General features: G+C 42.3%; 2 protein-coding genes across 5 annotated transcripts in view; both read left to right on the top strand.

Moving 5' to 3' along the window:
- The first annotated feature begins 503 nt into the window (after positions 1-503).
- LOC132796304 (uncharacterized protein DDB_G0271670) overlaps positions 504-17,065 on the top strand; it is a 103,062-nt gene continuing 86,500 nt past the window's right edge. Inside the window, exons 1-2 of one of the 3 annotated variants that reach the window (XM_060807429.1) lie at positions 504-598; positions 3,117-3,437. In XM_060807429.1, the coding sequence (XP_060663412.1) occupies positions 3,167-3,437 (271 nt within the window). In that variant the 5' untranslated portion in view covers positions 504-598; positions 3,117-3,166. Of the gene's footprint in view, positions 599-623; positions 932-2,860; positions 3,438-17,065 lie in introns of those variants that run through there. The other 2 variants (XM_060807430.1, XM_060807428.1) reach the window with 2 other exon arrangements.
- Positions 9,032-12,898, top strand: LOC132796488 (trichohyalin-like). 2 transcript variants are annotated; one of them, XM_060807672.1, is made up of 2 exons: positions 9,032-11,821; positions 11,874-12,014. In XM_060807672.1, the coding sequence occupies exons 1-2, from the start codon at positions 9,080-9,082 to the stop codon at positions 11,895-11,897; spliced, it is 2,766 nt and encodes a 921-aa protein (XP_060663655.1). In that variant the 5' UTR covers positions 9,032-9,079; the 3' UTR covers positions 11,898-12,014. The 2 variants fall into 2 exon arrangements, with proteins under 2 accessions (XP_060663655.1, XP_060663654.1); XM_060807671.1 differs by having other exon boundaries at positions 9,032-12,898.

The following is a 17,065-nucleotide window of genomic DNA, read 5'->3' as shown; positions in this document are numbered from 1 at the left end:
CAAACTAGGCCCGACGGGCTTCGTTTGCTGTCAGATGGTGATAACATTGTATTAACAACTCTATGCAGATGCCTTTTAAACTTAATGTTTCCATTGTCAGTAGGCTGCAGGGCATTAAAACTCACCACAGAGTGCTTTTTATTTGTTGTCTTTTTTTCTTATATTCTGAGAGGGGGGAACTGAGAATGCAAGTGTTACTCACTACTCTACACACTGCCGGCTTTTGTAGGTGTCGCTTGTGTTGAATGAAATGGGGCGGTGGGGAAGGGGAAGGGGCTGCTAACCCACTCAAAACAAACAAATCAAAGCAGAGAAATGCACGTGCTGTCACATAGATGGCGCTAAGTCAGAGACTGAGTCGCTGCGACTGCGACGGCGAGCCGAAGCCATGCACAACAACACCCGAGCCTGTGCTCGGCTGCAGCCGAAGGGCGCGCGCTGAGCCTGTGTTTCTAGCTTATAATTCACCACACGAGCATCCAGCTGGCACAGTCGTCGGCCGGCTTTTGCAGTGTTCGCACGTGTCGCGCTTTAAATCGCAGAAAAACGCAAACGCAAAGTAACGGTATTGAAAATACACAGTTCGACGAAAATAAGCGTAAGCAGAAATTGTCAACACACACGTGTGGAGTCTAAGCAAAATAACTGTGTCTTCTTCGTATTAACTATTCTCGTTGTTGTTGTTGTTGTTTTTAGTGTTAATATCATCGTCGTTGTGTTCGTTCTTGTTGTTGCTGGCTTTCGCGGTTATTGGATTTTTATTTTGAGGCCACGTCGCAGCTGCTGTTGCTGGCGCTGTTTCGTCCATTTTTTTTTGTTTTTGTTTTGTTTGATAAGTGAAACAGAAACCGCGTTTGGCTTTGGCTTAAGCTTTGGCTTTGGCTTTCGCTTTGGCGGCAACATCCGCGTGTGCGAGAAAGGAGTGAAAAAAGTTATTAATCATTAAAGAACATTTATGTCGCGTGCTGTCACACACAAACACCAATACAGCAAAGCACACACATACACACAGTCGAGCGAGGCTTGTTGTTGTGCCGGAGAGAGTGAGAGGGCGCAACAATGCTGCGCCTAAAGCGGAAATTTAGTTTGCTTTGTTTGTCTTTTATTTTTTTGTTCTCGTGTGCTTTTTTTTTGTTTTTTTGATGGTCCTCTTTAAACTTGTGCACTGTCTTTGTGTTGCGGTGCCGCTTACGTTAACGTTTACGTTTAACGTATTAAGCTTCATGTTGACGCTGACGTTGACGTTAGCGTTGACGCCGACGCTGACGTTTCGTGTTAGTTCACGTTCATGTTGCCGTTTATTCTTTATGCTTTTATCGCGTCAAATATTTCATGTGCTTCGAGAAAAAAAGGAAAGTGCGAGAGAGAAGGAAACAATCCCGAGTCCGATTCGCAATCTGAAATGTGAATTTGAGAATTGGAATTTGCATTTGTTGTTGTTGCTGTTGCTGTTGCTCTTGTTGTTGTTGTTGATGACGGCAGCTGTCAAAATGGTTACGAGCTTTTCATCTTCGTTTTGGCTTCCTTCTACTTCCTTTTCGTTCTTTTCACGTGTGATTCGCTTTTGATTCTGATTCTATTTACATTCTTTTGAGTGTTTCAATACAGTGCAATATGAATTTGAATTGAAATCCATACTCAAAAGTGGTAAGCTTTTAATAAATAATTTTCTAATTTGAATTAATTATTATTATTTTTAATCAGTATAAAGGTATACCTTATATTTTGCCTTCAGCTTTAATTTAGATATAATATAATTTTTTAGTTGTATATTTTCACTCAATTTTTAGAGTTCGAATTTTTAATGTATGAGCTTCATTTTAGAGTTTCATCTTTCGCTCAAAAATAATGAAGTTTGGTAAACGCTTATCCAATATTTTTAAATTACGAAATTATTCCATGTCCATTTTAAATTTGTAAAACCCTAATCATGGACGAATTTAGTGCAATATAACATATTTAGTTGTAATCGATTATCGAAAAGCAGTCTAGTGAATAGAGTGATTGACGTTGTGTGAAATTCGAAATCAGGAACATCTGACACCCCGAGTAACTGAAAAGTGAGTCTGTTAGTCATTGCGGCATTCACCTGCAGCTTATTGATCCTCTGTCAGGCCGTTCTTCTTCTTTGCCACAAGCTGTTAATATAAATTCTGGAGTGTCTTACGATTCGTCGTCCGTCCCGTCTGTCGCAACGATTTATGAAAATTGAAGTCTTTGTTTTATTGTCCTGGGGAAAATGGCAAACGGCCGTCGAATGCCATCGAAACTGGCTCCGCCTTTGACTTCCCTCCTCATTGTTGCCACTTGCTTCAATATTTTATGCAAAACATCTCGAGCCCTTGCTTCCGTTCCCCCATTCAGTGCCCAATCACCGCACTCCGCACTCCGCCCTCCGCTCTCTGCTCTTCACCTGTCTCCAGCACTTGATTTAGCATCAGGCTCCTGAGCTCTCGGTGCTTAGTGCTTCAGTGTTCGGTGCTTAGTGCTCAACTCTTGCTTCTGCTCCCCCTCTCCCTCTCCTTCTTGCTTCTCCGTCTCCGTGTTCAGTTCAATTCGTACTTCGACCTACTTTGATTCCGCTTGCCGTGTTTTCAGTTCATATTTGTGCGTTCCTCCACCTGGCTCCCTAATGTGGCTAATACCGAATATCGGCTATGCTTTTGCTGTTCTATATATTTTCCTTATTTTTTTTTTGGGTCTTTTACACTGACAAATCGCAATAGGTCGATTGTGCCAATTTGGCAATATTAGCAGCATTATTTATTCTATTGTTTTTATTGGATTTTTGTGTTAATTCGCTTCGATTGTGCTGCATATTTCGTTGCACGTTTTTCGCTCAGTGTGTTTTTTTTCGGGGTCTTGCGTGTCGTTTTTATAACCTATCCCCTCACGTTACCATATCTCGATAGTCTCGACTGTGCCGCTTGGCACACAATTGCCATAATTCAATTTTAGTTTTAATTTCCGCTTTTCGGCGTAAATTGCATTTGCATTCACACACTGCCTGAGTGTGTGTTGGTGTTGGTGTCGGTGTGTGTGTCAGCTTTAATCGCTTTCGACACTATCGAATATATGTTGTATATATCTATATATGTGTGTGTGTCTCTCTATAGCCAAATATATCGCGAGTGTAAATCGAAAAACGCGCAAATTCCAATCCCAAATGGCTCTAAAGATGATGAAGTGGCTGGCAGCAGACGCCTGGCTAGGATTGGCATTGGCATTGGCAATGGGCTTCTCCTCGTTGCCTCTGGCCGAGGGCGGCTCCTGTCGAGAAGCGCAGCTCTGCTGCAATGGCCGCGATTCGTCGTGCGTGGTGCAGAAAGCGCCCATCAATGCCATCATCGAGGACCTCAGCGATAAGCCGTGCTATTGCGATCACGCCTGCCTCAAGCTCGGCGACTGCTGCGACGACTTCAAGGATCATTGTGGGGGTAAGTTCCATTACAAATTATATTCCATTATTTTTGTATATTTTATGTCACATTATTATCCCAATTCTAAGAATGTTCTGTGGGAATTGACAGAACATTTATCAGAAAACATTTGAAGTTTCATTACAAATAATATTTCATTATTTTTGTATATTTTATGTCCCATTATGAGAGCGTTCTTAAGATCCAAGTTTTAAGAATGATCAATGGGAATTGACTTCTTTTCTACTTGGTTAAGTTTTAAAGAACAACAAATTCATATTTATAATCTTATGAATTTATTTTACTATCGCATTACGATACGATTAAGTGAAGAGCATGATATTTTAGCAAAACCCACCAATATAATATTCCATTGCTGATCGAAACTTAGCTGATTGTAAAAATATTTTTTGAACTATTTTGTGCGTTTCTAGATCAGAAGGATTTTTTGAGTGGGAATTTGTTGCGATAACATACTACTTATAGAAGAACCCTTGAGGTTCTTCTATAAGTAGTATGTTATTCTCTTGAGATTTCAAAACTCACAACCGGGAGAGATTGTAATGAAATGCAAATAAAGCAACTCGATTATGGCAATCTCTGGGAATGTGTGATAAATATTTCAGCAAATAGAAGAGAAAGGGTTCGACTGCGGGATGATGCCTAAAGACTGTGCTTAGGCTACAGTTCATTACCGGAGCGTAAAAAGATACTTACATACTCGTATACAAAACTAGTTGTAGGACAAGGCGAAACATCTCTCGCAGTTCGCAGTTCGTAGCTCGCAACTCGCTTCTCGACAGCGTCAATATGCTGCGGCTCAGACGCAAGTTTCAATCGGCGTCGTCCCGTCTTGGCTGTGGTTCCCTTCTTTGCTTTTGCTCCTGCTTCTGCTGATTGCGGCTCAGAAGCATGTAACTAGGACTATAAAAAGGCCAACTTAATGGCCACATCCACAACTAAGAGCAACATTCATGGCTCGTTGGCTCCTCTCGCTCTCGCAGCTCTCACTGTTGCTGTCAGTCTCCACTCCTCTCTGACATCCTTACATCCTGTGTGTGTGTGTGTGTGTGTGTGTGTGTGTGATGCGGCTACAATTTGTTCTTTTGCGTTTCCCGTCGGTTTTTTTTTATTCAGAGGCAGCAACAGCAGCAGCTTGTTGTTTTGTTTTTCCTTTTGTCGAAAGTACAATAGCTAAAGGGCTTTAATTTTATTACACACAGCAAATAAAGTCAACGAACATGCGGCGGCATTTTCCCCATCGTCTCTTGTTCAGTTCCCAGTCTGCCAAATTAAATAAGATACAGTCAGACAGACAGACAGACAGACGGACGGATGGACGGACGGACAGACATGGCCAGAGAGACACTGACACGAGACACGAGAGCAGGATGCTGCAGGGGATACAGACTGAGTGGAAGACAGCTGGGCAGGGGGGCAGGGGGGATTCTTGGCCAAAAGTTGGCAGCATTTTTCGTGCCAGCTGCGGCTACAACTTGCTACATACCAAAATGAGAGAGAGAGAGAGAGAGAGAGAGAAAATGCAAAAAATATGAGATGCAGCAAGATGCGCAGATACCCTTCAAAAGGCAGCACAAGACACCTTGTCACATACGCGACGGCTGCAGCATGCGACCCTGCGTCAAGCCCAGTGGTGCAGGGTATGCAACTACCAAAAATATTCGCAGGAGGCAAAACAGCAGCCACAGCAACAGCAACAGCAGCTGAGGGAAGCCCAAGTTTATTTAATTTTGTATCAAATTTGATTTGATTTTTATTGTTCTCATTCGCATTCGCATTTGCATTGTTGTTGTTGTTTTTGCTTCTTCTGCTGTTGTTGTAGTGAAGAACAAGTGAGATTTATGATTTGAACAACAGGGGCCCATCAATTAAACAGCCGCCACAAAGAATGCCATAAAGACTCTGGAACTAATACGACAACACAAACCCACACACACTCGCACAGTGTGTGTAGAGAGAAACATTGACAATCATTTGCCTGCCTCAGGACTGGACCAAGGTATCCTCCTCGCATCCAGGCTAAAAGACAGGAGCAGCTCAGATTTTGAAGCGGTTAAAGTGGGGTAATATGAAAATGCTCCTTAGAATAATAGTATATTAGTATACTTGTTCGAATATACTAATTATTGGTATTTTTGCATATTAGTATGTCAATATATTAGTATATTTGTTTACTAGTATATCAGAAAATGCTGTTTTGTAAAATGGTATATTAATATATTGGTATATTTGATAGTAACTTAATGTATCAGAATATTAGTATTTTAGTATATTAATATATTAGTATAATCACAAATTAGTATATTGGAATTCTGGCATATTAGTATATCAGTATATTAATTAGTATTTGAGTGTATTGTTATACTGGTATATTGGTATATTAATAAATTATTATAGTAATATATTAATATATTAATAATTTAATATAATATTTATTTATTTCATATTTAGACATCTAAAAGTTCAATTCCTTATTATACTTTACTTTGGAAAATATTAATTCATTTTGCATTTTTACATCTTTGTATCTTAGAATTAGAGTTGTTTCAAATGAAACTCATGTTACAAACATAATTTAGGGTAGTTTGCCCAGCCTAATTAGTAACTTTGTTTCCATTGAACCGCTCCTTTGTGAGCTGCTCGCTGGACTGATTCTTTTTGCTATGCTGCTCTACGCCTTAGTATTTTATTTGAACGTCTATAACTACCAATTAAGTTGGTAAATATATCGTCCTATAAACATAACAAACATGTCAAACTAACAGACAGACAAGAGCAGGAGTCAGAGTCGGAGATGGAAATGGAGTTGGGGAGCTACAATCTGAGTGACAGGCGGAGAAGGGAAATGCGTATAAAGCGATAAATGTCAAGTTAAAAGGAAGACGGCAACAGCATTGCGCTTCTCGTGAAGCTGTTGCTGTTTATAGCGAACGGATGGATCGGGCTTGATTGACCAGTATATAAGCCACAAGGAAGAGGGCAAAAGGAAGTTGCACATTCAGATATATATGTATATGTTATGTTATGTATTTGGCATCGTCTCATCCATTCATCTTAAGTGCGGATAACTAGGTGTGTTTGGGGGGAGCTCAATCAATCAATCAATCAAAGTCTGCTTTTGTGTAAGCAAAACATATCGATAACACGCCGAAATGAAATGCCGATTGCTGTTTCAATTCAGCAACAATGACAATTCTGGCCTTAAAGCTGCAATCAATTGAAAACATCCCATCCACCCAACCGATTTCCTTTCTCTTTTTCGATTTATTTTTGTCTCTTCCTCTGCTGCAGCAAACCTTCAATCATTCAACTAATATAATTTACGCTAATTAGTCTCACAGAAATGGCAGTGGGAATTATTGCCAATTGAGGAGCTTTGTCAAAAGACCTCGTACTAGAAGCGTGGACAGTTTTTCTTGTTTTGTTTTTCCACGCATAATTAATGTCGAATCGCTTGCTTCCCGCCATCGATATGACCTTTGACTCGCAACCCACACAAAGTATTTCGCTCTCAAAACGAATTGCGGTTGCCCTAGGATAGGCTAGAGTGATGGAAAGGATACTAAGTATAGTCTGTGGGCTAAGCGCATATCGAATGACCAAAGGAGCTGTCCCTTCGTTTTGTTGTCCTGTTTTGACCCTTTCAGTCAGACTCAGATTTCAAATTGTAAACGACAAGTGACTGTGAATGCGAAAGGCCATGAACACAGAACTCGGATTCGGACTCGGAGTCAGAGTCGGACTTGCACCTCTATTGAGGATAGCTTTGACGTGGTCGGTTCGGATGGGAAGGAGATACGGAGAGTGCGAGTGGTTGGTAAATGAAACACATTTGCGTCAAGACTTATCAAATCAAATAAATCAGTTGGGAAATAGCAAAGCAGCAATGGAGAAAACTCGAGCTCGATGCTCGCTGCTGCAATGCCCTGTAAATTATGGATTGGAAGCACTAACTCTTTGATTGATGAACCCTTTCTGGAGACTTGTCGTGCACAGGGTATATTAAAAAGGACTCAGGACTGTCTTGGGCTATACTGCTGCTGCTGTTGCTGCAGTAGTCTAATGAGCGCTGATTTGGACTTGCTACACTCCATTTGACTAGACTCAGGCTCAGCTGTCGGACTGACTGACTGAGTGACTGAGTGAATGACTGCCGGACTCGTCGTCAGTCGTAATTGAATGTCCTTCAGAGCTGGGGATGAATGCTGCCAGTTGCTGCGCAACTTTCGAGTGCCTTTTGAGATTTCAATAGCTCAACAGTTATGGCCAAACTACGTGCGAGTCAGCGGACGTCAGACAGACAGACGGATGGACGGCGGGACAGCTCGAAAGTTGTTGGCAACTTTGGCCAAGTTTTCCGGGTTGACTCGACGGGGCCAAACAAATACAGACAGCCAAGTCCTGGCGTAGTCCCTAAAGCCTAAGGCTGACTGCAGCCTAAAGCCAACTTAGTCCACGGCTAATGCCTGCGCTCTAAAATGGCTTTTAAAAACGGATTTAAATATTAATTATTATCAAAATGGCCAACACTCAATTAAGGAGGGCCCAGGGAGAGGTCTCCCGACTTCAAACTCCCAACTGTGGCATTGTCCCGCTTTCCTCTTTCGCTGTGCCATCCCCATTCGTAATATCCTAGTGTGTGACAGTGTGTGTGTGTGTGTGTGTGTGTGTGTGTGTGTGTGTGTGTGTGTGTGTGTGTGTGTGTTGTCTGCACCCAATGATAATAATATTGTAATTATAATGAAAACGTTTATAAATGCTTGACACGCCCATGCACACTCCCCTGTCTCTGTCCCTGTCCCTGTCGACAAGCATATGCTCATAAAATCCACGCAGACAGCCAAATAGCCATTATAATTGACATGCACACACACACACACACAACGAGTATATTTTGGACTGTGTGTGTGTGTGTGTGTGTGCTTGACACTGATGAACAATGATGGACGAGGCAAATTGGAGGCGTGGCGTCCTGTAGTCGAATACTTGCCAAAGACTTTTCGGCTCAAACTTTTAGCACTTTATTAATTTGATTTGGTGTATTAAACGCATTTTCATTCAAACGCCCACATCAGCAATTTGTTTTTGCCGAGCCTGTCAAATCCTAGCTCTAGTTAACCCCAAAATAGACAGCAGACCCGAGAACGAGAACGTCTTTCGGCCGAGGTCAGTGAAATAATCGAAGAAATCGTCCTTTAACTAGATATTAAATGTTTTTGATCTATGGCGTATTCAGAGAGATGCGTTAGGGGCAGAGGGAAATGTTTAATTGTTAAAAGTTGAGTCAATGAATTGATATTGATATTCTTTAGATTCATATTGCTTAGTTTCTCAGAAATTTTAAGGCTTTCGCAATACTCGCTTACGAAATTGTCCTCTAACTTGATATTAAACTCTTTTTGCTATGGAATATTAAGAAGTTTCCGTTGTGCTGTAAACAGGATGAAATGTTATTTGTTAAAAGTCCTCCACTTGCAAATCTCCCGACTACAACATCAACAGCTCGGACTTTCTTCCGCATTGGATTACGTTTACTACCCCAGTAGACTGTGCTTACCTTGTTAAGGCCGTCAGACTGTTTTCAGCCTAACCCTATTACAGTCATAGCACTATTCACAGCTCAATTGAAGTTTGCCTTCATGAACCCAAACGACAAGAACAACGATTCTAGTGCTACGGCAACACGAACGTTGCCGGCGAAGACCGATTACACACTGAATGGAGGACTATCAGACGAACAATTGGATCGCAACTTTAGGAAGCACGTGGATGTTGTTAAGGCGCTCGTCTCACAGCATTCGCAGATGAGGGATCACAAGCTGTGCGCCAAGTGGCTAAGTATTCTATGGCGCACCTCCACGGAGGAGAAGTTAGCGCGCAACTGTCTTATTGTGCTGATGATGGCGCAGCTCAAAAGGGAAAATGTGCTCTCCTTTCCTTTCAACGTCGTCAGCAATTACAATCGAGATGTGCGTTGTGTGCTCAAGGATTACAACCATCGGCAAAGGCGACAGGGAACCGAAGCTCGCAGCAAGAAAAACTCCCACATGGAGCCACTTGGCAGTCCCATAGAGGTGCGGGTACCGGAGCCCTCAACGGCTAGTTCGGAGGTGGTTCCACTCTATGTGAAAAAACTAGAAAGTGAAATGGAAATCAATTTGAATGACGATGTCGTCACCATAAAGATTGAGCCCGGCAAACGGACAATGACCATACAACAAAAGGATTCGCGAGCATCATGCGCTTCCGTTGCTCCTCAAGCAGCACGAGCTGAGCGTGATCTTCAGGAACGAGACCTCAAAATGCAGATGATCGAGCGACGCAAGACCGAAGAACGAGAGCAGCGCATCAAACGGGAACGGAAGCGAGAACTGCAGCGGAGAACTGAAGTTCAAGACAGGCGCTTTGAGGATCTGCAGCTGCAGAAAGGACGCATCCGAAACGAGAGGGAGCACAACGAGCTGCTGATTAAGGTGCAACAGCGACGCGAGGAGGAGCGACTTCGTCTTGAGCGCCGAAAGTCTGAGCAACAAGGAGGACGAGTTGGAGTGTCTTGGGATGAGCAGATGCAGCGTCAAGAGGAAGAGCTGAAGAGGAGCCGCAAGGAGGAAAGAAGACGTCAGAGGATTGCTACGATTAACAAGAGTGAAACAACCACCCGAGACAGGCGAAAAAACTCCGTCTGTGAAGAGATCATGAAGAGACGCAAGCAACTTAAAAGCTCGGAGCAACGGATTCAGGATATTAGCATTGGAGTTATGGAACGGGATTCTCAAGAAAAACTTCGGCAAATGAAGTTTCTAATGAGGCAACAACGAATCGCGGAACTCGATAAGAAAGAGCGCAACTTGACTGCAGAGTTGGACAAGCTCCTGAGAGAACAAGAAGAACGTGATCGTCAGCGATCTGAATGCGATAAATATAAGGGATCTGAATTAATGAATGAATTGGAAATGTTTGAAGCGCAACGTGAAAAACGCAGAAAAGATGCCGAGCGCGATGCCGAAGAACTGAGGAACATTGATGAGCGTCTGAAGAAAGTGGAGCGCAGAAGACTGAGACATCAACGCGAAGAAGAGTTGCTTAAAAGAGAGCGAGACGAACTCGAGAAGCTCATAGGTAGCAATGTAGATCGGCAAGAGTTAGAAGCAGATCGAATGGCAAGACAAACGGAAGAGGAACTTGAAGGTCACCAAGTCGAGAAGATAGAAAGAAAAAGAAAAGATGGAGCAACAAAGCAGCGAAGAGGAGAACTTGAAATAGAGAAGATAGCAAGGGAAAAAGAAAAAGCAGAACGCGACATGGAAAAGCAAGATGGGCAAAAAGAGGAATTATGCAACGATGGTTATTCGCTATTAAATACGCAATGGAAAAACCCCGGTGTAGTCCGCAAGACCAGTAAGAAGTTATGGCAGGAATATAACAAGAAATCCGTACCAAAAACTGGAGAAGAGCAACAAATGGAGAAGCGAGAGCAGCAGCAAGAAGAGCGAATAGAGAATCCTTCAGAGACTGCTCTAGATCAGTTGTCTAGGGTGCAAAATGAATCCGTTTTTCAAGTGCCATCGCACCAAGTGCGTTTCAAGCGACAGGTATCGGAGCAACTCAGTAGATTGAAGGTTTGCCAGCGGAAGGTCCTCGAGATTGTAGCGCTGAAGAAGCTGCTGAAGAAGGAGATCAGAGCACGTAACAAGATGCTGCAATGGCTACATGCGCCAGGCAATGAAGAGCTGAATACCGCACGGATGGAGGCGGGCCTCGATGCTATGCTGTCGTCGGCTACCAAGAATAGTTCTACCTCAGATCTGGCGTGCTGTGGCTGTAATGGATTATCATCGGATATGGCTGAGGTGGGAGTTTCTAATATTGACAATGAGGAGGAGATGCAGCCGCAGTCAAAGCTGTTCTTTAATCCACCGATCTCGAAGGTTTTCGCTATGTCCTCAAAGAAAACAAACGAGGAGCCAGTGGCAATCACTTCAGGAAGATTCACTGATATTACTGAAGCACCTTCGCTCAGCTTTCATCGGCGTTCCAAAGCTCGGCATCATAATTATAACAATATTCCCGCTCGGGATTTCTCTAGTAGCGACCATTGTGTGCGTTTCCTGGATCCGAAAATAGACGCGGAGATAAGGACTGATAAAATGACTGAAGAATCTTCCCCTCCGGAGCTCTCAAGTAGTGAACACCGGGTGCGTTTCCTGGATCCCAAAGGAGACGAGGAGCCAACGATAGGCAAAACTAGTAAAGAGTCTTTGTGCAGCTGTCGACGTCGTTGCGAAGAGCATCCGGATAATACCGAAATCAGGGAGGATCCCAAGCCGGAATCTCTGGTAGTTAAAGCAAAACGCGCAGAGCGACAACCAGCTGGAGAACAGGTGCGTCAATGTGTGGAAAAATACCAACAACTGCTCACCGATTTAACCCCAGCGAAGCCAACTGCTAAGGAGGTGAATAAGGCACGCACTTTTGAGCTCGTTAAGATGTTCCTGAGCCAACAGAACGAAGAGCAAAAGAAACGCGAGGAAGAAAAGCGCCGGCGTCAACAACAGCGCCAATTGTCCAGTCGAATTTGTGTAAACCGAGTGCGTCAGACGATCGCTGAATTGCAGCGTCGGATGTGCGGCGATTATACAAAAAAAGATCAAGAACCGATTTGCGATAATGCAGAACTTTTGGCGAATTGCAACAGACGACGAAAACTAGTATTAACGAAATGGAACTCATCGATGGAGCTGCGGCATAGGAAATACTTGCAATTGTACCAAAGCTGTATGAAACGCTCTTGGGCCTCAGTCGAGTGTTTGTTTCACACAACCGCTGCCTCGGCGACTGATTGTCGAGTTTGTGAAGGGAAGACAGCGAACGAGGAGCAGGAAATGGAAAGTGATCACTCAAGTGATGAGACGGTGGTCGGAGATGATGAGGTTGAGGAGAAACAAGCTCGCAAGACGTTCAGGGCAATGAAAAAAAGGAGCCAACGACGCTTGATCCGTTGGTGGAGTAAGCAACTGCTTGACGTGTCCCTTAAGCAGTTGCACAAATCAAAGACAGGTCATCAGCAATTGCAGATGGCGAAACGCAAATTGCGAGTGATGATGCAATATGGACAACCGAGGATCTATCGTCGCATGATGCGCACGGCATTCGCAATGTTAAAGCGGCGAGTGAACATGAAAGAAGTGAATCAACTAAGCTGCAGTTGGTGTCGCGTGCAGGCGAAGCATAAGTTAACGATGAAGCGGCAGCTGGCATGTCGTTGCTTCGCCCTGTGTGGCAACATCTTTCAGGAGTCTTGTAGCTGCTGCTGCGAGCAACTCTAGGAGCGGAATACGTAAGGGAAAAGCAAAGAAAGAATCAAAATTGAATAGGAAATTGTTATTATTTCAGTGTAGTTATTTTATATGTTATTTTAGCTAGATGTAATTAAATGCTAGCAAAGGGCAAAAACAAAGTTTTCAAAAGGTACATTTAATTGTATAGGTAAAGAAATAAGCTTTAGAAAGAAAGACACCAGATCAGTTGAATTAAATAGGTAGCAGGAAGTCAAATAGAGGAATCGGATATTATTTGTGGCACTAAATTTTAGTAGAACCTCTAGGAGGGGCGAAGCATAGATCACTGGAGGTTCATAACTGTAACGGTATAATTTGGCTTCGTCTCAAAAGTCCCACAGTGTGGATGCATTCATTGGTAAGAGCCAGCAACATCCTGGGTGGTAGCCTTGAAACGTCACGAAGATCGTTTAGATACAGCGACTTGAGGTATTTCAGCCGGAGTCGAGATATCGTTGAACATTCACAGAGAAGATGCTCCAGTATTTTCTTAACTCCGGAATCGTTACATTTCCTACACTGATCACTATTCGTGCTGCATAAGGTACTTGATTAAGTTGATGTCTATAGAGCGCTAGCTCTCGTCTTACTGACGCTTAGCGTGTACTTTAATTTATCTACCAGGAGATCTAAGGGATATCGCATTATGTATATTGCTGATATCGAGTCCTATCCCCTCTTTGGAAAGGGTATCTGCGATCTCATTGCCATCGATGACCCGTTAGCTTGGGATCCAACTACCCTATTGTTCTTCTGTTCTCCGTGACAACCTCGGACTTGACCAGATCAGAGTCCATTGATGTACATATTTATGACATTCTGGTAGGCAAATATTGACACAGTGAATTGCGAGGTAAAATATTATTTCGCATTGATTGTTGTTTATTATTTTTGTACGCTGAGCTGTGCTGTGCTGTTTTCTGATCATGAGTAGAATATGCTAGAAAATGAAAATGAGAAAACGATTGCGTTTGCGTTTGGGATTGTGATTGGGGAAGTGGAAAGCTTTTGGCCATTTGAATCGGAAATGCGTTTTAAGTATGGCTCGTTTGCACAATCTGAAGCAGCTTCTTCCATTCCTTTCGTTTCTCTTTCTCCTTGTTGTTGCTCGTTTACTTTGGCTGTGGGTTGGTTGGTCGCTTGGTCGGTTGCAACCTCAGTTTCTGTCCATTTACTTATCCCAGCGTCCTTGCATCCTATTTGTTTTCTGGTTACGCTTCGCTGATGACACTAAATCCCCCTCCAATGCTTGCCTTTTCCCTCCCCGTCTGTGTCTCTGTCAATGTTGATTTTTGCTACTTGTCGTCGTTGTTGTCGCAGTTGTTGTTGTTTCTGTTGTTGCTGTTGTCGTAACGACAACGAAAGTCAAACTCAATTTAACAAAAAAATCAACGTAAATGTAAATTGAAACCCGTGTGCGAGCCGTGAGTCAACGTTTGGGCAGACATTTGCGACCCTTTCAGCACATGCTCCTGCTGCCCTCATCTCTCTTTCTCCTCCTTGTGCTCCACATGTCCTGCATGTCCCGATTGCTGCACACACTTAAGTGAGCGAAGAGCGAGGCGCAGATGTGGTGTGACACATCTCGCTAAAGGCGAGCAGAGGTTGGATCTTTGACCCGCACTTTGTGCCTCCAACTTCGACTGCAACCACTCGCACTTTTAGTTTCTCTCCCTTGCTCTCTCTCTTTCGGTCTGTGTTAAAAAGCAATTTCTTTTCTCGCTGTCGTTGTTGTTTGCAGTTACTGCAACAACTGCTGACATTTGCGCCGCCATCAGCAGTCAGCACTTTTTATCACTTACTCTTTACCTTCGTCTCTCTCGCTCGCTCTCGCTGCACTTGTATTTTGGCATAATAAATGATGACAAATTAATTAAATCGACAACAGTCATTGACTGCAAAGGTAGCTGCTCCTTGACGCTTATTAACATTGCGTATACGTAACGCAACGACATGCGATATCACGCATACGCCACGTTGCCACCTCCTGATTAAATGCAAATTTCCATGTACACTCTTGCTCCCTTCTCTCTCTCTCTCTCACTCGTTCGCTGTCTGCGTGTGGTTGTCCAATTAATAATAGGCGTGGCAACGCCCCCTTGCAATCTCATTACCTCAAGTTGCGACTGATAAGGCAGCAAGCAGACAGCAGCCAGCAGCAAGTGGCAAATGGCGAATGGCGAATGGCAAGTGCATACACTCGCCGAGATTTTTCGCAGTCTTGCCTAATTGGAAGATGTTTTCCTTATGAGATTTTAAGCCAAAGCGATTTGAGAACGCCTCTTCTCAAGCTCATTCTCAAACTCTGTCTTCTTCACCTCTTTTTTAGTTGTGTTGAGGCTTGTGGCTGCCATGCAACAGCAAACAAAACAAAATAACAAAAGTGCACAGCAATTACAACGGCAACATCAACGAAAATTGCCATGTAACGCACACTGTAATGACCTTGAAAACGCACACACGCACACAAACACACATATTTATTCGAGATGTCGCTGAGCTGTTTTATAATTTCGTCTCAACTTGCTTGTTATATACACTTGCCCCAAAAAGGCTGTGCCTCATTAGGTAATGCATCATGGTGCACAACTTGAAAAAGTTCTGACTAATTAGAGATGGAGCAATATATGAATACATTCATATGTAAGGCTTTAACTTTTCAAATATCTAAATCGATATAAAAACAACTTATTCTAAAATATTTTCCTTGAAAATTTATGATTCCTGTAGAAATTATTAAAGAAATACTATCGTATGGGCAAAAGCGCTTTGCTTTGCCTGACAATTTAATATATTTTGCCCCCTGTGGTTTATTTTCAGTATTGTACTGTATTTGGTATATTTTGCACTCAAAGGAATATTTTGAGTAGAGCAATGCATAAGTATGCCAAAAAATAATATTTGGTATATTTCAGTATATTTGTGGTTTGCCAAATTTGGTATATTTTAAAAAATATTTTGAATGTAGTGCCGTATCTGTATATTAATACAAATATCGGTCTATGGACCAAGTATTAAAAAAAAACGATTGTTGAAAAGTGTTCAAAAAGAGCATAACTGAGTACATGCGAGTTTTTTTTGTATTTTATTTCTTAAATAAACCAATTAAATTTTGTTGGTATATTTTGTATAAGATTTTGTTAATAAATATCAAAGAATAATCACAAAAAATTTGGACTCATTTACTTTACTGATAATTTTATTATGCGAACCCAAATTCAGTAGCTGCAAACATGTTTTCAGACTTTCACGCCACTGTACATAATATACATATGTGTATAATTATATCATGCATATTCGTTGTTATATTATATATAAATATAGCTATTTGTTATTTGTACTATACAAAATAATCAAATATATTCAGTTATTCAGAGTATTTAGATGTCGGCAAATCTTTCTTGCTAATCTTGTCGTCGTCTTCGTCGTCGTTGTTTTTGTTGTGTTTGTTGTTGTAATTAGTGCATGTAACATTTGAAGGGATATTAATTACTTTGATGCATGTATACTACACTCTCTCTATGTGTGTGTGTGTGTGTGTTAGGGGGTGTGTGTTTACCTGGCTTGTTTGACATGTTGCCAACATGCGGCGCCAACGCTGAAGCCACCTCAACTGACCCACTTCCTTGCTTTGCTGCATGTGGCCTTTGCTCCGTTACATTTTCAGTTACAGTTACAGTTGCTCGTTGTTGCTGCCCCCGCCCCCGCCTCTGCCCACGCCCACTTTTATGCTGGTTTACAAATATCCTTTTTTTTTTTTTTGCAATTTTGTTGGGCCCACAGTTTTGTTTTAGTTTTATTTTTTACGTCATACCCTGTAAAGCAATAGCAGCTGAGTCATTTCGAAAGCGAGAGAGAGAGAGAGAGAAAACAGAATACAGAAAGAAGTAGGCTTATTTGAAAAGGGTATTTGTGTGGCCATCAAGTTTGCAAAGCTGTTGCGCTGGCATTTAGTTTTACTAGCTGGCTTTTCATTAGTTACTTTTTCCAGCCTGCCATTTGTTATTTTCACTTGTGACCCTTTTTTCTCTTTCACAAATTTTTCGACTTGTGACGTTTTTAGCGACAAGTTGTTGGCCGCTCGCCAGTTTGCCAGTTGCCAGTTTGCCAGTTTGCCAGCTCGGCAGTTTATTCAGTTTATTCGGTTGCCAGGTTTGAATAGCCCAAGCCTAATTAGTGAAGACTCGGAGGAATCTGTGCACATAAATATTAAATAAACACGAGGGTGAAACTAATAGGACAACTATTGATTAACATTACATGCAGAATATTGAAATTGAATAGAGA

The sequence above is a fragment of the Drosophila nasuta genome, chromosome X (genome assembly GCF_023558535.2).
Source record: "Drosophila nasuta strain 15112-1781.00 chromosome X, ASM2355853v1, whole genome shotgun sequence".
NCBI classification, from domain to species: Eukaryota; Metazoa; Arthropoda; class Insecta; order Diptera; family Drosophilidae; genus Drosophila; species Drosophila nasuta.
The sequence above is the reverse complement of the archived record's forward strand: the minus strand, read 5'-3'. Positions and strand labels throughout refer to the sequence as shown.

What these genes read in the sequence shown, in the direction of transcription:
- LOC132796488 (XM_060807671.1), top strand. Translation starts at nt 9,080, where the DNA reads ATGAACCCAAACGACAAGAACAACGATTCTAGTGCTACGGCAACACGA.